The 26,973-nt window shown below is 38.9% G+C and overlaps 1 protein-coding gene and 1 long non-coding RNA gene across 2 annotated transcripts; one reads left to right on the top strand and one right to left on the bottom strand.

The window, feature by feature from the left end:
• The first annotated feature begins 277 nt into the window (after positions 1-277).
• On the top strand, positions 278-10,888 carry LOC110100247. The gene is made up of 2 exons (XR_002303537.2): positions 278-478; positions 10,472-10,888. It is a non-coding gene; the product is annotated as an uncharacterized LOC110100247 (long non-coding RNA).
• On the bottom strand, positions 614-23,165 carry LOC110100246 (hydroxyphenylpyruvate reductase-like). The gene is made up of 2 exons (XM_020827672.2): positions 22,642-23,165; positions 614-1,299 (listed from the first exon to the last, which is right to left on the bottom strand). The coding sequence occupies exons 1-2, from the start codon at positions 23,071-23,073 to the stop codon at positions 781-783; spliced, it is 951 nt and encodes a 316-aa protein (XP_020683331.1). The 5' UTR covers positions 23,074-23,165; the 3' UTR covers positions 614-780.
• Positions 23,166-26,973: the final 3,808 nt, after the last annotated feature.

Here is a 26,973-nt window from a genome sequence, read left to right as displayed (position 1 = left end):
TGATTTTTGAGTGTGGATGTGGCATCGATGGTTACCATTGAAATTTTGCAGGAAAATTCAAACCTTTTGAGCTTTACATATTTTAACGTTAATTAAATGAGAATGCACTCTCCTTAAAAATGGAATACTCCATTTTATATGAGTTGTCAAAAATTAAAATGATATTTTACACACCAAAAGCATAATTATTTTCTTAAGGAGCTGTGAGAGATATAATATTCAAAAAAAAAAATTCTTATTTTGATTGATATTTCTCCACTCTCATATCTCTATCATCATCCTGATGAGCACAGACAAGTAGTGAATGGCACACATCACTTCACAAAAAGAAATATGAAAATATCTGAGAATGGAGAGAGAGAGAGAGATAAGGGATAGCAAAGGTGGGAGAACACAAACATCCATTGGAGAGCAGATGCAGACTATGTCAGCACTTAGCAGTCTACCGATCTCTGGATCTCTGCAACTCCTTAAAAAGGTCTTTTTTGTTTTTCTTATAAGCATATTTTATGCCTCTGTCTCTTGCTCTTTATTTCCATGTGATGTGCAAGAAATTATAGCAATAATATATAAAAAATAAGGTTATATAGTAATTGCAGTCATATTTTCATAATGATATTTCCTCGTTCCCTATGGCCTATAGGGCAGCTATGAAACATAGCTCAAAGAAGTGCTTAATGATCATATTATGTTTCTTACAGCAGAAGCAGAAAATAAATATATAAATAAAATGTCAAGACCCTTTGAATGAAGAGAATATAGAGTTCCAATTGAATTGAATCATAAGACTGGAGTGAGCAAAGGGTTGTTCATGACATGTGCCTCGAGGTTTCGAAGAACCAAGTCGGCCATGGCTCGCCGTGTCTCGACAGTTGCACTCCCCACGTGAGGTGTTAGCACGACATTGTCGAGCGAAAATAGAATCCCGGGCACATGAGGCTCGTACTCAAACACATCTAGCCCGGCCCCGCCAAGCCTACCCTCGACCAATGCCGAAATGAGCTCAGCTTCATCCACATGAGATCCCCTACCAATGTTTATGAGCACACCATTCGAACCCAAAGCATCAATCACCTTACGGTCAACAATGTGTTGAGTTTCTGCAATCAGTGGGCACGCCACCACCAGCACATCGCACTCCTTTGCCAGCGAAATTATGTCAGGATAGTATTTGTACGTTGTATTTGCTTTCTCTGTTCTTGAATGATAGCAGATGAAACATCCAAATGCTTCAGCTCTCTTCGCAATAGCTGATCCAATCCTGCCAAGACCAATGATGCCTACCGTTTTACCGCTAAACTGCACATCAAAACCCAAATCTATAATTAGTCCATACTTTACTAATTAGCCTCCTAAGTTTTTTATTAGTCAAAAGTTTTGTGTAGAGATCTAAGGCGCTAATCTTATCAACATTTTGTGCTTTCATTATGATATGGCTTGTGGAAGGAAAAATAATGCCAAGAACCCCAAAGAAACAAATTCATTTGTGGATCTCTACATGTCCCAAAAATGATAGGAGATGCAATCTATGTGATGTTGAAAAAAATTGGCAACTTGATTAATTGTTGTATAATAATCATATATTATAACCTAATTGCTCTACTCATGCAAGGGAAATTTTGAAGAAGCCCCTCCCTTCCCTTCATCAATCTTCTATCACAAAGGGAGAGATGAGAACGCTAGAAAAAGCAGCTGGACTAGGGATAAAGAAGGGACTAACAGAGATCCCTAATGAAGACTCGTTCGAGAGAGTAAAGACAACAAGGATTGTAGTACCTTTCTCTATCTTTATGGGGATATCATTAAAGGAGCCCCTTTTATAGAAGCTTATTTTTTCTCAACTTAGAACAAACTAAAGGATCACCAGCTTGGTGAAGCATGTTATTTAATTTGAGCATATGATGCATTTTTTTATATCGTTCAATGCCATATCCTTCTTACCACTTTGAAAGATGTCACTGTTTTGGCTTTTCAAGCTCCCAATAGAAGAATCACGCTTTCAAACAGTTCAAACAGGAAATATTCACATATTTTTTCAATACCTTGTCGAAAGTTTAAGCCCTAGATTCATCCTAAAGATGTTGAAATTTTTATGACCTTGATACCTAAATCTGAAAGGTATCCCTAATCGAGGTGATGAGGGATAGCATATTCATGTTTATCATCATTAAAAATCTATATGAGACAATGGCAAACTTCTAGAAACTGTTGAGTTCACAAAAAGACTAGTACTCCTCTTCATCTACTTCCACTCGCCCTATATTCTGAACAGATATAAGGAACAGGAATGGAACAGTGCATGCTAACGAATATAAAGAATACCCTTCCAAAAGACTATATGGGAGTTCAGTAATACCACCCTCCTTGAGCACAGGCTTGATAAGCAAAGGGCTCTCCATCCTCCTATGACGCACCTACACTTTCTCCTTAAATAGATATGCAATGTCCGATACGTATGGGACATGACAGGCATCCGACATGCCTCTCACATGTGTTGGACATGCTAAAGACGTTTCCAATTAAAAAATTATTAAAAACTAATTGAACATGCGTGTCCGACACACTTGCCTTAATATTTTATGATTTTTTTAAATATAATTTTTTGTACTTTAAATTGTTATTTTTTATAAAAATAAAAATAAAATTTCTTAATTGCTTTCCATAGCCCCAAATTAATTGCCCATACTCAATATCTCATTCCCCGAATATTTTAATTTTCATTTCTCTTTAGCAGTTAATGATAAGGGTTTCACAACAATGCACGATGCCATCTCTCCAATGTCATCACAACATCAATATTTTAAAATCATCTCAACATTGAAGTCTAATGCTATTTTGACATGGACGCTCAAATGCCAACAATTTTTACACCCACAATCACGCCCTTGTGCCGTCTCGACATCTCATCTTTGTTCAACGGCATCTCAACATCGACAATTGGCATCGTCTGGACATCAAGGCCCAACACTGTGTCAATATCAATGCATGATGCCCATTGCAAAATATCGATGCTCGACTCTTGACCGCATTATCATCTCCCCTCTAGCTACATGATGACATTCACGCCCGATTCTCGATATCTTAATATTAGTTATTCAAGGCCCAGCTTCCAAAACTTCTCTTAAACGGGGGAAGAAGCTGGGAGGCTGCCGAAATTCAAACTGAAATGCACAGGGTTCACATGAATAACAGGGGAGCAAATTTGAACAATACCAGGGGACTAAATTTGAACAATAGCAAGGAACAGAACTTGAACTGGACCATAAGGAACTGATCCTTATACTTTAAAATGCACAACCAAATGAAAAATGCAAACACTAAATAACAGTTCAAGTCACTCAAATAAACATGAATAAAAAAGTAGGGAACTTATGACAGATGAGATTTTGAGCATTGATTGTATACAAACAAAGATCAAGTAATCAATGCACAACATTCACATCATATAGTATCCTGCAAGCAAGAGGGACAGGTGTGCACTGAACCAATGTTTAAAATTGCGTATTCGGGTATTGAGGTGTTTTTCATTCGTGAGGCGAGGCGTAAGCCTCAAGGCGTTTTGAGGCGTAAGCCTCAAAATCAAAAGATTGCGTAAACATAAAATGATAAATATTTTATATACTAATGAATGAATAATATAAAATATAAAAAAGCATAAGATATGAAGTGAAATCAAAATATCCCAATAATAAGACAACATGAAATATAGTTCAACTCAAAATTCTATCTTTCCCAAATCTCAGTATTCTTTTCATTAAAATATAATTTCAATTTCCAAAAATAAATAGCAATGACATATCACATAAGAACTCATAAGTCATCAGCACTGTTATCACTAAGGGGTTCTTCATTTGAATCATCATTATGATGAACTGCTCTCTCCCCTTCCTCCTCTCCTATAGAGTCCAATGTCCGGCATTTACTTCAAGATTTATGTAAGTTTTAATATATATAGCGTGAGGCGTAAGCCTCATGCTAGTGAGGCGAGGCGGGCCTCAACCAAGTTGAAGCGCAAGCCTCATTAAAAAAACTCGATGCATAAGCATCAAGGCGTTTTTTACTGGAATTGTGCAAAGGCGGGCCTCAAGGCGAGCCTCATATTGCGCAATTTTAAACCATGCACTGAAAAACAACTTGTCAGCCAACATATACAGAAAGAAATTAATGATGAATGCAACTCACTAATCAGTGTGGATAGGGAAACCAGTAATGAATGTAGCTCAACGGGTGTATCGTTCCCCGCGAACACTGAAGGTCAATAAGGGATTCATTTAGTGACTCGTTTGTCAACAGGCACAAAGAAATCAGTGGCGAATGCCGACGACGAATAACATGTACTAGATGCTAGATTATTCCTGCAAGAAATAATAAGCAACCATCTAACAAATGCACTGATCCCATGCAAGCAGAGGCGATCAATACACAACAAATGCAAGGGCCTATGAGCCACTGTAGGAGATTTGTTGTGCACACAACAGCTCGCCCACATCTTAAAGTAGTAGTACAATGACGAAGTGTATGAACTTTTAGCAAGTACGGAAGTCACACTTGCAGATAACACTAGAAGACCTGCATTTCCTAGATTATTTGGGCTCTAGACGGAAGCTAGGGATTTGGGAGAACCGGATTTTCCTGTCGAATTGAAGATCCAAATGTATTTTGTTATTTTCTTTCATATAACTTGTAATAAAAATAGTTTTGGTGTGTTTTTCTTCCTAATTTTGTATTGTCGTTCGCTAATTTTGAGGAAAAATGCATCCACTTCCTATCAAATTGGTATCAGAGCACGTCGATCCAAGGGTTATCAATGGCCAGAAGAAAGGTTAAAATCTTGGAGGGAGAACTAAGACAATTAAAGACTTGTTTTCAAAAATAGTTTGCATATATCCATAAAAAGATGGATAGAAGGTTTGCCACCTTGGAAGACATGATGAAGAAGATGCTTGAAGACAAACAAAATCCGGCAACATCGAAAGCAAAGGAGACCACCGACAGCGATGGGAGAGGAGAAAATCTGAACTCGTTTAGGGAGAGGGAGAATCCAGAAGTGGAGATCCTTAAGGGAGATGATGGAATGACTCATCTAGAACCACTTTATAGGGAGGAGATGAGTATGGGCTACGAAAGGAGGGGTGCTAATTTTGTGGAGAGAATTGAGGATTTCTACCACCAAGGTGCTGATTTTGAAAGAAGAAGAGGGGAATATGATGAAGGGTTTGGTTATGATCATCGGAGGGATGATCATTACAACTGGGGAGCACCTCTTCGTGGAATGGGAGGTTATGGATGATTCAGAGGAAACGGAGGTGAACCGAATGTGAGAAAGCTGAAGATGCTCATCTTTGAGGGCGAGGATGACCATAGCTGGATCTACAAAGTGGAACATTACTTTGTTGTCAACGAATTGACAGAGGAAGAAAAGCTGATGATGGCAGGACTGTGTTTGGAGGGTAAGGCACTGGCATAGTACCAATGGCGAGACATGAGACAACCCATTCGAAGCTGGAGGGAGTTCAAAGATTGTTTTTTATAACATTTCTGAATTGGTAGGGGAGGAGACTTCTATGAGCAATTATTTGCCCTGACATAGGAAGGGACCGTGGCAGATTATCGTGATAGGTTCGATTATCTGGCCAACAAACTTGACTGGCTCTCAGGACAATACTAGAGATAAACTTTATGAAAGGGCTTAAAGCGGAGATCCGGGCAGTTGGTGATGAGGCCACAAGATCTGGGAGAGGCTATTGAGCTAACACAATTGGTGGAGGACCATAAGAATATAGAGAGGGGGACTAAGGGGATCAACTCAGGAGGATCATACATAATGACCATTACCTTCTCAGCTCCCAAGGGACTTACACCAGGGAGGCTGAGGGAAGCCCAAAGAGAGAGCTGGAGGAAGGGGAAATGAGGGAAATTTCAAAAGGCTGCTGGGAAAGGAGATACAGGAAAAGAGGAAAAAAGGGGTTGTGTTTTAGATGTGATGAGAAATATATGCCAGGGCGTAGGTATAAGGACCGAACTCTTCAGGTTCTCATCATTTGTGATAACGAGGAAGCTGAAGAGGGGGGTAAGAGTGGGTTAGAAGTGGAGGAAGAGAAGAAGTTGCACTTGGATGTAGCAGAAGTCTCCTTAAACTCAGTGGTGGGATTCACCCAAATCATACCATGAAAATAAAGGGATAGCAGATAGAGAGGTGGTGGTGCTGATAGACAGTGGGGCAACCCACAATTTCATCTCCACCCAGATTGTTGATCTGTTGGGGGTAAAATTAGTGGATACAGGGGCTATGGGTGATAATGAGCACGGGAAAGGTGGAGATTGGTAGAGTAGTTTGCAGGGGAGTGATGTTGACCATACAGGGGATCTAAGTGAGGAGGATTTTCTTTCCTTGGAGTTGGAAAGCAATGTTGTCATCCTGAGGACGAAGTGGCTATAGACCTTATGGGATACTAAAACCAATTGGGGAACACTGAGCATGGAACTGGTGGTTGGGGGAAAGAGAATGGTGATTCAGGGTGATGTAGGGCTATCTAAAACTAAGATATCTCTCAAGTCTTTGATCAGGAAAATAAAGGAAGTGGGCGAAGAATTTTTGGTTGAGTTGCATCGCTTGGAGGGGGTCAGACTAGACGAGGAGGGAGACATCCCCTCTTCAGTGCATCCACTCATACAACATTTCAGCGAGGTTTTTCAACCTCCGCAGGGCCTACCACTATAGAGGGAGTTAGAGCATGCCATTACTTTGAAGGAAGGGGTGATGCCGATCAGTGTTCGTCCTTACCAGTATCCTCAGATCCAAAAAAAAATAAGATTGAGAAGTTGATCCAAGAGATGCTGGAGGCTGGGATTATCAGGCCGAGTGTGAATCATTTCTCTAGTCCAGTCCAATTGGTCAAGAAGAATGATGGGAGCTGACAGTTCTGTGTGGACTATAGAGCTTTGAACAAGGGGACAGTGCTAGATAAGTTCCCTATTCCTATGATTCATGAGCTCTTGGATGAATTGTATGAGGCACTGATGCTTTTCAAGTTGGATCTGAAATTGGGTACCATCAGATAAGAATAAGGGAGAGAGATATTTCAAAGACAACTTTCAGGACACATGAGAGGCACTATGAGTTTCTGGTAATGTCGTTTGGGCTTACTAACGCCCCTACTACTTTCCAGTCTTTGATGAATAGGGTATTCTAGTAGTACCTCAAGAAGTTTGTTCTAGTATTTTTTTACGACATTCTAGCATACATCAAGACTGAGGAGTATCTTGAGCACTTGAAGATGGTTTTGGGAGATTTACAAGAGCATCAGCTGAGGGCCAACCTAAAGAAGTGCAACTTCACCCAGTCTAGTGTGAAGTACTTGGGACATGTAGTGTCCCAGGAGGGAGTGGCGGCCAATCAAAAATAATTTGAGGCAATGCAAAAATGGACTATGCCTAGGAATATAAGGAAGTTGAGGTGTTTCCTAGGACTGACCGGTTACTACAAAAGATTTGTGAGGGGGTACAATACCATAGCTTGACCCTTGACCGAGCAACTGATGATCGATAACTTTTAATGGGGAGAGGTAGCAACTCAGGATTTTGAGAAATTGGAGAAAGCCATGACTACAATTCCAATTTTAGCTCTTCCAGACTTCAGCCAGATCTTTGAAGTAGAGACCGATGCGGCCAGATATGGGTTGGGAGCAATGCTAATGCAAAATCATAGACCTATAACATACTTAGTCGAGTGCTATCAACCAGGGCTAAATTGAGATCGGTATATGAGAGAGAGCAGATGGCCGTTGTCTTTGCTATTCATAAGTGGTGCCCTTACCTTTTGGGTAAGCATTTCATTGTTCAGATGGATCAGAGGAGCTTGAAATACCTATTGAAGCAAAGCATAGTGATCGAAGAGCATAAGAGATGGTTGTCCATACTATTATGCTATAACTTTGAGATCCAATACAGGCCTGGTTTGAAAAATAAAGCGGCCAATGCCTTATTTAGATGTGTTGGAGAACTTTAGGATTTGGCGGTTCCAGTACCACTGATGGTAGACTGAGAGACCATTAAGGAAGAAAGCATGCAGAATGAAGAGTTGAGAAATATCAGGAAAGATTTAATGAAAGATAATAGTAGCCATCCCGATTACTATTGAGGGGGAAAGGTTGTTTCATCAAGGGAGATTTATGATGCCACGAAATTCTATACATATTCTTCACTTGTTACAGGAGTTCCATGGCAGTGCAGTTGGAGGTCATTCAAGAGTACAAAAGACCTATAGAAGACTGTCATCTGAGCTTTACTGGAATGGGATGTATAAAGATGTTGAGGAGATGGTGGCGAGGGATAAAGTGTGTCAAAGAAACAAATATATGACCATGGCTCCATGAGGACTACTACAACCCTTAGCAGTTCCAAACTGAGTATGGGAGAAAGTGTCCATGGATTTCATAGATGGTCTATCACGATCAGAGGGATTCACAGTCATCATGGTGGTGGTTGACAGACTTAGTAAGTATGCCCATATTATCCTCTTACGACATTCCTACACCGCAGTATCAGTGGCGACAACATTTATCAGGGAGGTGGTTAGACTACATGGGATTCCTGAATCGATTGTGTCTGATCGAGACAAAGTGTTCCTCAGCCAATTTTGGAGGGAGTTGTTCAGATTGTAGGGCATTGTTCTTTGGAGAAGCACCACCTACCATCCACAGACAGACGGGCAAACGGAGGTGATCAACCGAAGTTTGGAGACTTATTTGAGGTGTTTTTCTTCTGAAACACCATGAATGTGGGCAAAATAGCTACCATAGGCCGAGTATTAATACAATACTTCGTACCATTCTGCTTCTTAGATGACTCCTTTTCAGGTGTTATACGGAAGATACCCCCACACTTAGTGTATTTTGGGAGAGGAAGCACACCATTCTCTTTAGTTGAGCAGTACTTAGAGAAGAGGGACAAAGTGTTGGATGAGTTAAAGAAACATCTGTTGAGGGCACAATAAATCATGAAGAAGAAGGCAGATACACATACAAGAGACATATAGTATGAAGTGGGGGAGAAAGTGTTCTTGAAGCTAAGGCCCTATAGGCAGAGATCAATTACTAACAGGAGGAACGAGAAATTGGCCCCAATGTACTTTGATCCCTACTAGACTGTGGACAAGATCGGAGTAGTGGCATATCGATTGAAGTTACCCCTATCTGCCACCATACACCAAGTCTTCCATATATTGTAGTTGAGAAGAGCTCTAGGGGAGCATGTAGTTAGTGCGGAGTTGCCAACTACACAGATAGAAGAGTTGAAAGTGATCTTAGAACCACTAGAGTTAAGAGGGGTCATATCAGATAAAAGGGAAAACAAGGAATTGCTTATCAGATGGAGGGACCTTCCCGATTTCGAGACCACTTGGGAGCCATATGAGAGAGTGAGGCTCTAGTTTCCTTCTTTTCACCTTGAGGACAAGGTGAGTCTTTGGGAGGGGAGTAATGTTAGGCCGGCCCAATTGGGGTCGGCTGTTCCTATTAAACCGGTCCCTAGTGGACCAGTTTTCTACTACAGCCGCCGGCCCAAGTAAGGGAGAGAGAAGGGGGCGACTGCTCCTATGGGCCCATGCCTTAATCAAAAATTGCTTTGGAGGGAAATATTTGAATTAGGGGTTGTTAAAGGATTTTGTATTTCTCCTTTGGCTTTAATTAGTTGCTAAAGCTAGAATTAGAGTTTCATCTTGAATTTGAATCTAAATCTTAAAATTTGAGATCTTCATTGTGCTTGGACTCGAGTCGCTTGGCTAGGGATTTGGAGAGTCGTTTCTTCCTCTCAAATTGAAAAACTCGTACCATTTGCTGTTTTTCTTCGTTTGCTAGTGGAATCCATCGTTTTTCTCTTAAATTTCTACAGTTTTTCTCAAGTTGTTGCAGTCCTATTGCTGTTTGCCTTCAAAAAACAGCAGATTTTCTAGTAGAGGTGACTATTTCCTATCAGCCTCCAATATATTATACTCGATGCATACCATAGGGAATTTTTTTTTGACATACCTTTTCTATGACCCACAACTAACTATAGACCATACCATTATGTTACCATTGGTTGATCTCATGTGCCATACTAACTATTAGGACTTACATGGTACCTAAATGGATTATGTTTTAGACCATAAAATATTGTTAATTTGAATTATCATACTTATACATTATTGCATTATAATTAACAAATCACTTGCAGAGCTTTAGTTCATATACACTGCATTAACTATCATTTGAGTTGTGTTGCAACTAGCAACTATATTTTATATTGCATTCATGTCCGTAACCATAAAACAACAAATTATCATACATTGCATAGGAGTATAGAATTATATATGGTTATTATCTGAGTTTGCTTTTTGTCATATTTTATAATCCTCTTTTCATTGCAATTAATTTGTTATCATCTGAACGAATTATGAAGCATTAGACGTGGCAAACTAACAAATTTGTAGGAAATGAAGAAGAACTTTTGCAAATGCTTGTAGATATAGATTTTCCTACTGCCCTACACTTATAAACAATCCAGCCCGGCAGACTCATGCAGAATTGAAGCTTCTTCATATGGGTTCATTGCTCAGCTACATTAATTCAACTCTACAAAGTAAAGGTATTTCAAGTGGGGAAGAGTTATGCAGCACAACAAGAATGATTGCAAGAATATGAGGATATTTTGTTCTTTCTGAGTGATTATTGTAACTTCTATTATTATTGTAATATCGGGACTTTAATAGTAGTTAGAGTTGATTAATATGTGAGTTGATGATCATCAAAAAATGATCAGCCTTGTCAAAGCCAAGAATAAGCTATGTGCATGGATATGACTTTAAAACCTTGTGCATGACATATAATTGATTTCTTCATGCAAAAGACATTCATGTCTGATCTACACATGCAAAGCACGTCCAAAGGAGGATAGTCCACATGCAAGAAAGATTCATAACCACTAGCCTAACCTCCTCAAATCAAGGCGCCACCTCCTCCACTAGATGGAACTATCAACCCCTCTCCATGCTTACATGGTGTAAAATTGTTATAAGAACAATCTTAAGTCGAATTAAAAATTTGAACTAGGTTTCTTTTTGCTCGTGCTTGTATTCTTTGTTTGGATACTTGCTGGCTAAAGATCACCTCAATCATTTCGTAAGGGTTGAGTTTTATGTTATTTTATATTTAAATTCTTTGTATTTTCATCTTTATTATATCTCACAAGCTTCCGAAATCATTCCCCATCTTCATCATTTTTCCATCAAAACCTTAAGTTATTGCTCCTTAGTTTTCCTTCCCCTCCAAATTTCAAATTATCAAGCTTTCATTTTTTAGCTTGATACCACACCCTCTGCTACTTTCCCATGTCCAAGACCTCATCATCTCTCCTCCTAGTAATCCTAGAATCCCTCCTCCAACTCCCATGCAAAGAAAAACCTAGTTAATTTTAATTCTTGCTTTTCCCCTTCCTCACTAACCCTAATCTTCCACAACCCTCCTCATCGGTTAGCAATCATCACCAACCCTAAGAACCCATCCCCACCTTTCGACCTCCTCTCCAAAAAGCCTTACCCAAGCCCCACCATCACCCCAAGCCTACCAAATAATTCCCTAGCATAGTTAGCATCTCTGCCACATCAATTATTCTCTTTACATTTCATTGTAGCCAATTTGAATTCCTCATTAAGTGCTCGTCACATACTCTCCATACCAAAATCAACAAATGTAAATCTCCATCCACAATTATCCCACCATCACCAAAAAAACTTTAAGAGCTTTAAATTAGGTGTTCATGATGTAGTTGAGGAGATGTAGGACGTGGATGAAAAAGAATAAGTAGAAGTTGCTCCACAACTGACAAGAGTTGAACAAAGAAAGAAAAATTAGCATGCTCAACAGCAATGGTAACTCAAACCGCTAAAAAAATAGGAAATTGCTGATATTATTGAACAAATTTACATTTGGTATATTTGTGTTGTGATCAATTTAATGATAAATCAAAAGAGAGTAAGTGTATGTTGATTAAGTATATGATTTAGTTGTATGATTAATTGAATTGATATTAGATTTTGTTAGGAAATACTTTGAGAAATCCAAGTAATCCCTAACAATAGAGGAGAAAAACAACAACAAATGAGAATCGGATGGAAAATTTCAGCAAAAACAACACCTTGGATTTAAGGAACTCAAATAAATGAAGAAACCAACACAAGATATAATTGATCCTCAATTTGAGAGGAGGATCTTCTCTCCCAATCCCTAGATGAAATGTAGAGCCCAAAACTCCAAGACAAGAACTCTCCAAAACAGCCACAAAACATGCATAACACTAACCTTAAACAACTCTTACTATTTCTGTTTTCCCAAAGAACCACCTTGTCCTCAAGGTGAAAGGAGGGAAACTGATACTTCACCCTCTCATAAGGCTCTCATGTCGCCACATAATCTGGAGGATCTTTCCACTTGATCAACACCTCTTTTTCCCTTTCCCCTCCTTGGCGCACTCCTTGTAACCCAAGGGGTTCCAACATCACATCCAAGTCCTCTGTTAACATCACTGGTAGCTCAGAACTGACTGCATGCTCCCCAATTGCTCTTCTCATTTGTGAGACATGGAAAACAGGGTGTATGTTTGATGTTGAAGGCAATTTCAGCTTGTATGCAACCTCCCCAATCCTCTTCTGTACCTCAAAAGGGCCAAAATACTTTGGTGCCAGCTTCTTGTTTCTTCTATTGGCGACAATCTTATGCCTGTAAAGTCGAAGTTTTAAGAATACCCTTTCCCCCACCTCGAATTGGATATCCTTCCTGTGCCCATCAACCTGTTTCTTCATGATTTGTTGGGCCCTCAATAAACGTCTCTTTAATTCTTCCAACACCCGATCCCTTTCCTCCAAATACTTCTCTACAGATGAAACCGGGGTGCTTTTTATGCTCAAAGTGCATCAAGTGAGGAGGATCTCTTCCATACAACACCTTGAATGGTGTCATCTGAAAAACAAAATAATATGAAGTGTTGTATCAATACTCCGCCCATGCCAACCACTTAGCCCACTACTTGAATGTCTCCGACACAAAGCATCATAGGTATGTCTCCAAGTTTCTATTGATCACTTCTGTCTGACCATCTATCTATGAGTGATAAGCCGTGCTCCTTTTCAGTATTGTCCCATGTAACCTGAATAACTTCTTCCAAAAATGGCTGAGAAACACCTTGTCTTGATCTGATACTATGAACTCTGGTATCTAATACAAGCGAACCACCGCCCTGATAAAAGCTGATGCGACTATTACGGCGGTGTTGGAATGTCGTAGGGGAATAAAATAAGCATACTTGCTCAATCTACTACCACCAAGATAATTGTAAATCCCTCTGATATGGATAGTCCATCTATAAAGTTCATGGATACCTCCTCCCACACTCATCATGGTAAAGCTAACGGCTGTAGCTATCCTCTTGAAGGCATGACCATGTACTTGCTCCTCTGACAAATCTCAGACCTGGCTACCATATCCTCCACATCCTTATGAATTCCCTTCCAATACAGTTCTGAGGCAAGTCTAATGTATATCTTTTGCACTCCTGAATGACCTCCAATAAAACTCCCATGGAATTCTTGGAGTAGGTGCGGGATGCGGACAAATGTTTTAGGCAGCACAAACCTCCTCTAATACAGCAACCTCTCCCTATCTGAGAATACCCTAGGTGGCTATTCCCTTCCTTTAACAAATTTGCCCTAATATTTCCTAACTCCTCATCCTGTGCACTACCATCCTTGATGACCTCCCAATCTAGAATCAACAAAATCGAGATTGATATCGACTGCAACTCTCCCATGCACCTGGACAATGCATCTGCTGCCTTGTTCTCCATGCTGGTCTATACTGTATTTCAAAGTCATACCCCAGCAGCTTGGACAACCATCTCTGATGCTACTCAATCACCATCCGCTGCTCCAGCAAGTATTTCAGATCCCACTAATTTGTCCTGACGATGAAGTGCCTACCTAACAAGTAGGGTCGCCACTTTTGAATGTCTAACATAATAGCCATCATCTCCCTCTCATATACAGATTTCAATCTTTCCCTAGCTAGCAATACCTAGCTAAAATAAGTAATGGGTCTCCGGTCCTGTATGAGTACTGCTCTAATCCATATCCAGAGGCATCCATCTCCACTATGAAAACTTGGATGAAATCTGGTAGGGCCAAAACCGATATAGTGGTTATTATTGATTCTGTATAGGTTGTTAAACCTAAGCTATTGTCCCAAGACTAACCAAGAAGGGGGATAATTTGGTAATTTAAAAAATTCTCTTAGATTTTTATTAGAAAACCATTTTGATTAATTTCTAAAAATGATTATCTTTTTTAAAAAGCTTTTCAACCACAACAACAAAATTACAAAAAATAAATTATGGAAAATAAAAGACACAAAGATTTATAGTGGTTCGATCAAACAAGACCTACATCTAGTCCCTGAAGACTCTCTCTTCAGGTATTGCACTATTAATAAAGTGACTCTCCTTTTTCCCCCATAGCAAGGCGGAGAAGCCTTTACAAATCCTCTCTTCCACCAATCTCCAATGCGGCAGAGAACCATTGTCCTTTCACACTCTCCAAGTGTTGGCAGAGAATTATCATCTGTTCACACTCTCCAAGCGTTGGCAGAGTACCGTCGTCAGTTCACACCCTCCAAGTGTCGGCAGAGAACCGTCGTCTTTTCACACCCTCCAAGTGTCGGCAAAGTACCAAATTTTGTTCAAAGATCTTCTCACGAGCAGCTAGACAGAAGAAAGGAAGAGTAATCACGAAAAACACAAAGAGATCCTTACCTTTGAGTAACCTTGTGAACCCTTCACACTCTACTTACAAGAAATCTCTCTCAAACACTCTCCCACGCTCACTTGAAAATTCACGAAGGACTCCTTTTACACCAGTTTTAAAGGACCTTTTATATGAAAGACATGAAAAATTGTTTAGAAATTTGAAATTTTCAATTTTGAGCGTGTATGATCGTACAGTACGATCGTATGTTCGTGCGTACGAACAGTTCAAAAATTATTGCGTACGAACCTTTTGTGAATCTGTACGAAATGACTTCATACATGATGATCGTCCAGTACGAATCCAATTCGTACTATACGAAGAGTTATAAAATTTTTCATATTCGTTAGGACGCAGAGAGACCCCACATTTTCGTACTCTGTACAACATACGTACGATGATGACATCATACGATACGATCAGTTCAGAAAATTAAGAGTTCGACTGGATGAAAAAGGACCCGTCCAATTCGTACTCTGGATGGCGTACGTACGATGACGACATCGTACGGTACGATCCATTCAAAAAATTTTCAAGTTTGTCTGGACGAAAAGGGACTCATCCAATTCGTACTCTGGACGGCATACATACAAAGAAAGATTCGTATAGTACGATCTGCACTTAGAAAAAATTTATACCTGTAATTTGTTTGTCTACTCGAAGGGAAAAATAATTAAACATATCGTTCCGTACAAAATGAGTTCGTACAGTACAATTAGTTTAAAAAATTACAATTTTAAACACTCCCCTAGTGTGTGTGTGCACAGTTATTCAATTACAATCACTCTCTCAGACTCAATAAAATTAAAAATACAAACTTCATTTACAATAAATCCTAATCTAATCTGATTTGAAGTCTTCAACAATCTAAAGTATGATTTTTCTGAAATATTAGTACACACACAACAAAATAATACTTCCAAAAAATGTTAGGTGAAATTATAATCAAAACAATAATATTTGAAAATCATCAAAAACATACATGTTGCAAGAATATTAACAATCAAAAAACTTAGTTGCAACTAACTCAACAGTTTTGGCCTTCTTCAAGCTCTCAAAAGCAACTGTGACTGTCTTACCCAATAAGATCCCATCAGTCTTCAACTATTCTGTTAGTGGTCATGCTATAGCATTGTACCCCTTCACAAACCTCCTGTAGTATCCAGTTAATCCCCGAAATCCCCTCAACTCCTTAAGGTTTTTGGGCACTAACCACTTTAACATAGTCTCAATTTTAGCATGATCCGCCGCTACCCCCTCTTTAGAGACAATGTGCCCTAAGTTTTCCACACTGGCCTGGGCAAAGCAACATTTCTTCATATTTTCCCTCAACTGATACTTCTGTAACTTCTCTAGCACCCTCCTCAAGTGCTCCCAGTGATCCTCCTCTTTCCTGCTGTAAATCAGGATGTCATCAAAAAATACCAACACAAACTGTCGGAGGTAAGGCCTGAAAATTTGGTTCATGAGGGACTAAAAAGTGGTTGGGGCGTTAGTGAGGCCAAATGACATTATTAGGAACTCATAATGCCCTTAATGAGTCCTAAAAGCAGTCTTTGGCAAATCCTCTATCTTCATCCTAGTATGGTGTTATCCTGAGTTCAGGTCTATCTTGGAGAAGATAACTGCCCCACTTAACTCATCCAACAACTCATCTATCATAGGTATAGGAAACTTATCAGGAAATGTTTCATTATTCAATGCCCTGTAGTCAACACAAAACCACCAACTCCCATCATTTTTTATAACTAGTAGCATTGGACTAAAAAAGGGCTAAAACTAGGCCTAATGATCATTGTTTCCAGTATCTCTCTCATCAACCCTCTTAATCTCATCCTTCTGAAATTTGGTGTATCAATAGGGCCTGATGCTAGTGGTTGACACACCTTCCTTCAATGTAATAACATACTATTGCTCTCTTGATTGATGCAATCCTTAAGGTGGCTGAAAAACCTCATTGAATTGTTGAATCAGTGATTGTACTGAAAGAGGAACCTCGCCTCCTTCCTCTAGCCTAATCCCTTCTAACATGTGTAGTTCCACCAGGTAACCTTCCCCCATCTCCTGTATACTCCTCACCATTGTTTTAAGTGACACCATGACCTTGGATAGCCCTGCATCTCCCTTTATCACTACTTTTTCCCCCTCCACCACCAGCTCCATCTTCAATGCCCCCCAGTTGACCTTAGTGTCTCCCAAAGTCTACAGTCATTTTATCCCCGGGATGATATCGGTACTCCCTAGCTCCAATGGTAGGAAACCCTCCCTCACCTGAACCCCCTGTATAGTCAACACTATTTCCCTACAAATCCCCTAGACCATCTCCACCTTTCTTGTACCCATCATTACCCCATAACATCCTGTATCCACCAATCTCACCCCTAAGTGTTTCAGAACTCGGTTAGAGATGAAGTTGTGGATAGCTCTACTTTTGATCATCACTACCACCTCCATATCTGTTATTTCTCCCTTCACTTTTATGGTATGATTTGGTATAAATCCTACCACTGAGTTCAAGGATACCTCTGTAATATCAAAAACCCATCATTACCCCATAACATCCTGTATCCACCAATCTCACCCCTAAGTGTTTCAGAACTCGGTTAGAGATGAAGTTGTGGATAGCTCTACTTTTGATCATCACTACCACCTCCATATCTGTTATTTCTCCCTTCACTTTTATGGTATGATTTGGTATAAATCCTACCACTGAGTTCAAGGATACCTCTGTAATATCAAAATCTGCTACAGGATCGTCCAGGACGATCTGGGATCGTCCTGGGACGATCAGTTGAGAATTTGCTCCAGAATTTGCCCAGATTTGCTCCAGGTGATTTTCTGTAAGCATCGTCCAGGCCGATCGAGGACTTCGGCCAGGCCGATTGGCACTGTAGAAAATATCGGCCGGAAAATAGTCCTGGGAACCGTCCAGGACGAGATGAGAAATCTGAAATGAGTTCAATCTGAAAATCTGATATATGTTCTGTTCCGGATCCGATGAATTCTATTCTGGTGTTATAAGCACATCTGTTCTGGTGCCGTGAGCACAAAGGGAGGCATAAGGGGCCTGGATCCTATGAGATTCAGTCAGTGTCTGGGAAGGGAGGCATAAGGGGCCGGAATCCGTAGAGATTCCGTCAGTGTCAGGGCATTTAGCTATGAATTAAATTATCTGATTCTGATTTCTGTACAATTCAATCTGATCTGTATGATATGATTTCTATCTGATTCTGATACGATTCTGTTCTGTTCCGATATGATTTGAACTTCTGATTTCTGTATGATTCCGTTTGTGATTTGATATGTCTGATCTGTTCTGTTTCTGATTTGAGACGACTTCTGTTTCCGTACAGTTCTGTTTGATTTGATTTTATTCAGTTCTGTCTGATTTGATCTGTTCGTATTTGTCCTGATTTGATCTGTTTCGTTCTGATCTGTCCGATTTGATATTTGTCCGATTCAGTTCTGATTTCGGTACGGATTTCTATCTGATATGTTTGGTTTTGGATTCTGAGAATTTTGATTGGAGGTTTGTTGCTTTGCTGAGTTGTTGAGCTCACTCTTGTTTTCTGGTGGTTTTCAGGTTCTGGGAAAGGGAATGAAGTCCAGAAATAGATTTCAGAGTCTGATCAGTATAGGTATTGCTTCATACCTTTTGTTTTTTTTACAGTCATGGCTTTTCTGTTCTGTCTTTTCTTTCTGTCTGAGCCATGTACTGTATTTGTAAATGATTGTTTTGAGGAAAAAGAAAAGATAGATGTTTTGTTCCGCTGTGTTTGATGATTCATAGTAGCTCTGTGTCTGTGTGTCTGTTTGAGTTGAATTATTTGGAAGATTCAGTTCCGAACCAAATTCCATAACCAGATCCTAGTCAGTCTGTTCATTCCGTGTCGCGACCCGGTGCGAGCGGGATCCGTCCCGGATCGGGTCAGGTCGTGACAACCTCCACCCCATCTAAGTGCAACTTCTCCTCCATCTTCTCCTCTACCTCACCCTCACCTCCCTCTTCAGTTTCCTTGTCATCACAGGCGGTGAGAACCTGAAGAGTTCAATCCCTACACCTATGGCCCGGAGTATACCTCTGATCACACCTAAAATATAACCCATTTGTTCTCTTCTCCTAGATCTCCATCTTTATCAATCTCCTGAAATTTCCCCCACTTCGTCTCCTACTGGCTTCTCCCTGGTGGTCTCACGAAATCCTCCTACTGTCCCCTTTGGTGCTAAAAGAATGGTTGTCATCCTGTAAAAGCCTCCTGAATTGCTACTCCTAGCTCCCCCCTCTAGATATCTCTGATCTTCCACCAACTGTGTCAACTCCATCGCCTCCCCCAAGTCACGAGGTCTCTTGACCCTCACTGCAGCTCTAATCTGAGATTTGAGTCTTTTTATGAAGTTTCCTTCCAGTACCGTCTTTGATAGTCATTCCACCCTGCTGGCCAAGTGCTCAAATCTCTCGCGGTAGTCTGTTATTGAGCCATCATATACTAGTACAAAGAACTGCTCATAGAAGTCCCCTCTCCTGCCAGCTCTGAAACATTCTAGTAAGCACTCCTTGAACTCTCTCTAATCTCATATGGGCCTCCTTTGGTCCCTCGACTGATACCACGATAGCGCCTTCTCCTCCAAACATAGCCCTACTGTTGTCAATTTTTCCTCCTCCATTAGTCCGTTGACGGAGAAATACCTCTCTACCTTGTAGATCCACCCATATACATCCTCCCCCTCCTCATTTTTTTATCTCCCCTATTTCCTCTTATTCATCTATAGTTTCCCCTTTCCCAAATGCTTGGCCCTCCCCAAGTCTCCCAATCTTCCCTCCTACGTTCATATACAAACCCTTCTTCGCTTTCTCCCATATTTTCTTCAAAATCAGCAGCCTTTCTCCCATATTCCGCTTCTTTTCTTCCCCAACCAACACCCTTTGATTCATGCCCCTCATACCCATGCCTCCCTCCACACCTTCCATCTCTTTCCTCCATGATTTCCACTTCATCATCCCTCCCACGAAAATCAAAATTCATAGTTCTTCCCATGGGCCCCTTTGCCTCTGATGACGCCATTTGAATTTGACTTTCCAATAACTTTTTCACCATCGCATGAAAATTGGAAACTGTCTTACACAGATGAAACCTTGTCTTCTACGGATGAAACTCAATGTTCCATTGTTGCTTTGATTTGGCTCATCTCTCCTTCAAGGCATTCCTCCAATGCATCTACCTTCTTGGCCGCCATCCAAAATTTTTGTAGGTTCAACAAAATCTGGATTTTGATCAAAAGCAGCGAAAAATTCTTCCTTTCGACCAAGAATCACCCCTGTTTTTTTTTTCCGAATTCAGCCCACACTTGGTCCCAAAATCGGCTCTGATACCAATTTGTTAGAAAATACTTTGAGAAATCCAAGTAATCCCTAACAATAGAGGAGAAAAACAGCCACGAACAAGAATTAGATGGAAAATTTCAGTAAAACAATACCTTGGAATTAAGGAACTCAAATAAATGAAGAAACCAACACAAGATACATTTGATCCTCAATTCAAGATGAGAATCTTCTCTTCCAATCCCTAGATGAAATCTAGGGCCCAAGACTCCAAGACAAGAACTCTCCAAAACATCCACAAAACATGCATAACCCTAACCCTAAAAAACTCTTACTATTTAATCCCTTAATTCAAACTCCTAATTCAAAAATTCCCTCCAACCCTAGCTGCCCCTCTCTCTCTCTCCTTAATTTGCTTCCTAGTCGGGTCCACTAGGCTTGGGCAACATCGAAGGGGGGGCGGGGTTGTCCACCTTCTCTATACTAGAGCCGACCCTCCTTGGGCCGACTAGGCCAATTCAGTGAGAACCGGCCTTACATATTTATGATCATTTATCTTTCAATTTACAAATGTAGGGAAGCCATTCATTTCACTATGTTGTGTTTTAAGAGGGTTCAATTGAACATTAACCCATAATTGTGTCCAAAATAAGTTTTTCATCATAAACAAACGAAGAGATTGATGACCCACAAGCCCACATTAGATGATAACTTGCTGGTTTACTCATTGTCTATGTTGTTTACCTTTTATTACACTCACTCTTCATTTATTACTTTTCGATGGTGAATTGGTATCCATTTTTTTGGTGGCCTTCACTCTAAATTGGATTGCTTTACTTTTTTTACTACATATGTCCTATTGCTATTGGGTCTCATAGTTCTCTCTTGATGTATTCTCTTAAATTAAAGTAAGATGTTTGTAAGTGATGCACTTTAATGAACTACATAAAATTTGATATGCGAAGAGGTGAAATATGTATTTTGGCCAAGTTTGTTTGCCAAAAATAACACTTCAAGGTACTCAAATCTATAACATAATTTACTATATTATGGATGACATATTGGTAGAGTTGCTAAAAATGGATTAAAGATCATGAGCATGATACTCTTGCTAATACTAATCACAACTTTTTGTTATATACATTTAAAACATAGTTTAAAGCACTTTACAAAGCCTAAATATGTCCAAAATATATTTTGCAAAATTTTAAAATACTTACAAGTTATGTTAAAGTTCATTCAAATTAAATTATTAATTTCCTTCCATTACCATCATTATGCCAAAGTTGATAAGCCCCCATGAGCCACCTCTTTTATTGTGGTTATCTTCTAGTTGAGGAGCCCCACGAGCCACTTGATGGGACCTTTTTCGGACTATGTTTTTTGTATTGATTTTTTTAAATTTTTGCAAGTCTTCATTTGGATGTAGACAAAATCTCGTGGAGTTGACAACATGCACTATAATGACTAGTAGCTTAAATGGGGACTTGCATATTGCATGATTTTTAAGAATGGGGGTAAATAACTTTTTATCATTTTTGTGCCCCTCACCTCTCTTATAAACACTCATGATAAACTAGTTATTGAAATAAGTTCTTTGCTCCTAAATACTAAAACTCTTTCAACCTTAAGTGTTCATTCTATGAAGATTTATTGAGCTCAAAAGTGTCAATGCTTAAAATATATTTTCCTCTGTGTTTTACCGAGATATAAGCTATGTAAGATGCACTTATTCACTATTTTTATTTCATTTTTTTACCTTAGCCTTATTGTAGCTTGAAAATTTCTAATTATAAATATAAGAGATGAAGCCTCCTTAGAAGAAAGCATTTTTGTATTATTGGGCACCGTATACTCGTCTATGCCTTCATAGGTGTTTAGCAGGTAACTGGCAAGTCATGGAGGAGGAATTCGCCAGCAAGAAGGGCCCACCTAGAAATCTCACCAAATGATCTGAGAGGAATCACTTACCTCAAGCTTAGAGGGAGAGTGATCAACAAGCAATACTCACTCGAGCCAACCAAGCCACCTTTTGTGGCTCGATCCGAGGATTATCATCCCCTTTCATATGCTTCTTCGTCTAAGTCCCGTAAATCCATCGAACCCCATGATTTAAAAAATCCGGAATTTACGTCAAAAAATAGGGTAACAGCGGGTTTATCTTGCTGTGAGATTTACAGAATTCTCAAATCCTATTTGGCAGGATTTATGCTGAGTCCTGCTCAAATCCTGCAAAAATCTCATTACCAAACAGCCTCTGAGATTAGTGATTGGAGAGAAACCACCCAAAGCACGAGTCTTCCCCACTTTGTGATTATTCCATTGATTCTTCTCCACTACCCTACTCTTGTCTCTCCCTAGTTTCTTCACCTCCTTTATAATCCCTAGCCTAGAAAGCATCTCTACCAATCCCAGGTGTTACCTGATTTTCTGGGTCTCAACTACCTAAGTACTAATAAAAAAAGCACAATTTCAAAAATCGCAAAATTACCTTGGAAGTGAACACGTACTGGCCCTTGGTTTTCCATGCCGCGCTCCTTAAGTACCGGTCGGCGCTGCAGATCTTCCGCATTGTTGCAATGGAGAGGGCGATTGCTAGGTCTGCAACGTCGTCTGTTAGTACATCAGGAGTGTTGGTGACGCGAATGCCTCTTGACCGGCATTTGGCGAGATCGACCTTGTCAAAACCGACGCTGTATAGGACGACAATCTCAAGCTGCGGAAGCGCGTCAATAATGTCGGCGTCGGCCCCCACCGCCGAGTTGCCGACCAATGCGCGGATTGAAGGCGAGTTGGCGTAGAGGAAATCCTTACGGCTCGCTTTCGGAATTTGCCAGAGCCGGAAAAGCTTGCATCGACGGTCGAGCTCAGATTCGAGGTAAGGGTTCAGCGGCAGCATCAGGAGAACACCGAGGGACTCCATGACAAGGCAGAACCAATCTTGACACCACTAATGTATTGTTTATTCTTTGTTCACGTGAAATTGAAGTTACTCCCCCGTTTTACCTTAAATCCCCCCAGACCCCAGCAAAGAACAAAAAAAAATATTGACGCCATTTGACGGATCTCTTAAATTGGAAAAGTCTCATGAACTCGTCGGTGGTCCCGTTGTTGCCTTCTTCACTTGCTTGCTTTCTTCGCTGGCTGGTCCCGTCTACTTGCTACTGCTCCAGCCAGTCTCGTCGCAGCGGCGCCTCTTGTCATTGTCGCGGAGAAAAATAAATATAATATTATTGGATATAAATCTGTACTCTTTTTAAAATCTAGATACTAAAAATTGACCGGAGAACGAATCGGACGTGTTTCATCAGGCAAAATTGGGATTACACCGAATAACATAATAAATATTAATGATCTAATAAATATCTTAAATATAATAAAAAAATTAATCGAATCAGAATATGAAGCTTAAATATATTATATTATCTCCATTCAGGGGCATAATCAATCATAATTTTTAGGAAGGGTAAACTTATAAGTAACTATTGGTATATATGTAGAGGTTCAAGGGAGCAGCGTCCCCTGGAGGGGTTCGATTTGCCCGGTCAGGTCACGGGATCAAGGGGCAGCACCCTTGCAGGGGTTTCCGACGGCAGCGTCCCAAAATAAATTTTGATTTTTACTATTTCTCTTTATATTTGGTTTATCATTCCCTAACAATAACACATCTACACAATGTATTTAATTATATTGAGGGCAATTACCTAAAGACAAAAATCATAGCATTTTAACATTTTTAGGGGGGTAATTACCAAAAAATCCTTATAATAAAGACTAAAAAAATAAATTAAAGATGAACAAATTACCTAAATAACATTATAACAATTTTTAGGGGGGTAATTTCCGAGGGCAGCGTCCCGAAAAAGTCTAACCTCATCCATTATAAATTTAGGCTTTGGAAAAATGTCTTTATTCTCAATTAACTCAAAAATACATTATAAGATTTATGGCTTATCACAGTAATTCTCTTTATCATACTAGGATTAAAAAATATACATCTGAGTGGATGCCTTGTATAAGTTGATAATCTCATCTTCTCTTAATGGTTTTGGTATGTTACCTTATACAATCTATTCACATTTCTAAAGATAATCTTATATTGTATTTCATGCCTTTTACATACCATCATCTAAATACCCTAGTGAGGGGTTCTCATATGAATCAACTATACAAAGCAATTTAATCAATGGACCATACACTTTTGAGATAACAAGACACTCATTTAAAATTCATATCCAAAATAATAGCGACAACTGCTTTTCCGTTGGTGGATTTTGATATCTTTAAATATGTGTAGAATTTACTATTGGCTAAAGCTTGCAATTTATTACTTGTGATCATAGACACCTTTTAAAGTAAGGAATGTAGTAACAAATCTTATAACTCCTAGATGTGCAATCTCCTTCCAACCTAATCTTATTTTAATCCATGCAAGTATAAATACATGATTATAAATAAAAATGGTCACCTATAATATTTGTCTAGCAAGCTCTTCTATGCAAGACATGCTACATATATCCTTCAATATCAAAATTAGATAGTGTGTTTCACGAGATGACAAATAAATATTGATGAATCTCTCATGTAACATCTCTCCAATCTTTTTATAGTTCGCAGCATTATCAATTATTAGTTGCACTATATTCTTCGAGTATATACAATTGACTACCTCAGTGAATAGATCACACAAGGTTGTAACATATTTTGTTAGAGCAGATGCATCAACTGAAGTTAAAAAAATACATACTCTATAGACTGTAAATAAAAAATTTTATGAGCATTCTTCTTCTATTATTAGTTCAATCATTAGCCATGATTGTACAACCCATCTCCTTTAAAGATTGTCTATATGAATCAATAAGTAATTTGTACGCCTCTTTACAATTTCTAAGCAGATTAACTCGCATTCTATAATATGATAAAATTTTGTAACCTAGACATATGGTTGTGATGGCATCAATAGTTTCTGTGCATAGATCGAATTCAAGACATTAAATGGGATACAACAATCAAAGAACCACCTATCTATAACCATATTTGTATGATGTATTGTTTCTTTCGATACTAAGACGCTTTTAAGCGCGGGTTGAGATCTAGGCTTAGATATGAGAGCAAGGAAATTCTCTATCTCATCAAATTTTCTTTTCCCTTAATCAACTCCTGTTGTTTGTACTTCAGATGTTTATAATTTGGGTAGAGAAGAAGAATCAATTCTTCCTCTACAATGTTATCTAAATGAATAAGTCAACTCACTAGCTCCTATTCTTACCTTTTTTTATTTTTGATATGTCCTTTAAATATTTTCTGCATTTGACATTGAATATCGTGTGACACCTTCTTAGATAAAGCAATATTCCCTTTAACTCTTGCTAAATGCTGCTTCTTTTTGTTTATGCCACATCTCTTAAATGTAGTATCACAATGTAAGCATTTGAACTGTTTATTCCCACCAACCCCTCCGACTTCACTGAAATGATTCCAATAAATATCATTTTTTTTGCACACATTATGACATGATGTTGCAAGCTGAGCATTACGAGCTTCCATTCTAATATGAACAACCAAATGAATTTTAAATCCAACTAAGATAATTAGAAAATGAATCTACATAAAAAGGTTAACTTTACATGTGCCATATGACATAACTTTTTTTTTTTTTTTGAAAAAATAGGGACAATCATGCCCAATTTCATTCCAAAAGATGAAATATTACAAAAGATAACAAATGATAAGTAAGAAAAACAAAGGAAAAAAAATTACAATATCAAACTAGAACATAAGGGAGAAAATAAAAAAACTCCTGAAAAGGAGAAAGCATAGAAAAATCCTTATAAAAAAAGGAACCACAAAATACATAAAAGGAAACTAAAAAGCCTCCTATCCAAGCCACCAGCTAAGAGCAAACACCACCAAGATGCCATCACTTATCCAATAACCACAAACAACCAGTAAATCACAAACAACAACAAAAAATAAAGCTCCAGGGACAATAAGTCCCAGAACAAAAAATTATCCAGAAAGAAGAAATGCTTCCATAACCGAAGAAGGAACCCAAACACACGCATATCCATTGAAGAAGGAAGAATGAACTTTCTCCCCTAAAACAAGTAGCAGCCATACAATCACTGAAAAAGCTCCAAAGTCTTATCATTAGGTTCAAAACTCCTTGAAATGAGAAATAAGCAAAATAGTCAGTCCAGCCCAACCAAAAAGTTCCTATCAAACCATAATAAAACAAGTGAGATTAACATATTATATCCTAAAAACAACTAGCAACAAACATCCACTTAAAAAAATCCAGAGTCACTCAACAGCAGGTTCAGAATTCTCAATAACTGGAAAGAAGCAAAATAACCAATCTAATCCAGAAAAACCTCCCTCAAAAGAAGCCTATCAAACCACAAAAAACAAGTGAGTATTAATAGAAAAAACACCAACACCCAAGGAAAAGGACAAACCTATAAAAGCTAAAATTGGTCATCTGAGGTTTTAGAGAAAAACATGGTTGCCAATTCTACCACATTAAAACACATAATAGAATAAAAAGATTCCCAATGAGAAGCCTTAGCAATAAGATTAGAATAAATAAGTCTACTCAAAGTATTAGTGTTAGGAAAATTATTCTCAAACTTTCTATTATTTCTTTCTTTCCAAATAAAATAAATAGAACAACTAACAGACATATAAAAGAAATTCTTAACATGAGAATTAAAGTTAAAGGAGGAAATAAAGTCTAGTAATTGTACTAAATTCGGTCTAAACAGGAAAAAATTAATATGAGGCAAAAAGTTAGAAATAATACCAAATGAATAGTAACATTCAA

Source organism: Dendrobium catenatum, unplaced genomic scaffold, assembly GCF_001605985.2.
Source record: "Dendrobium catenatum unplaced genomic scaffold, ASM160598v2 fragScaff_scaffold_1061, whole genome shotgun sequence".
Taxonomy (NCBI): domain Eukaryota; kingdom Viridiplantae; phylum Streptophyta; class Magnoliopsida; order Asparagales; family Orchidaceae; genus Dendrobium; species Dendrobium catenatum.
The sequence above is the reverse complement of the archived record's forward strand: the minus strand, read 5'-3'. Positions and strand labels throughout refer to the sequence as shown.

Excerpts from the sequence above, each read along its gene's own strand:
- LOC110100246 (XM_020827672.2), bottom strand. The coding sequence starts at position 23,073 with ATGGAGTCCCTCGGTGTTCTCCTGATGCTGCCGCTGAACCCTTACCTC. Across the intron at positions 1,300-22,641 it reads AGTACGTGTTCACTTCCAAG|TTTAGCGGTAAAACGGTAGG; the intron begins GTAATTTTGCGA and ends TTTGATGTGCAG.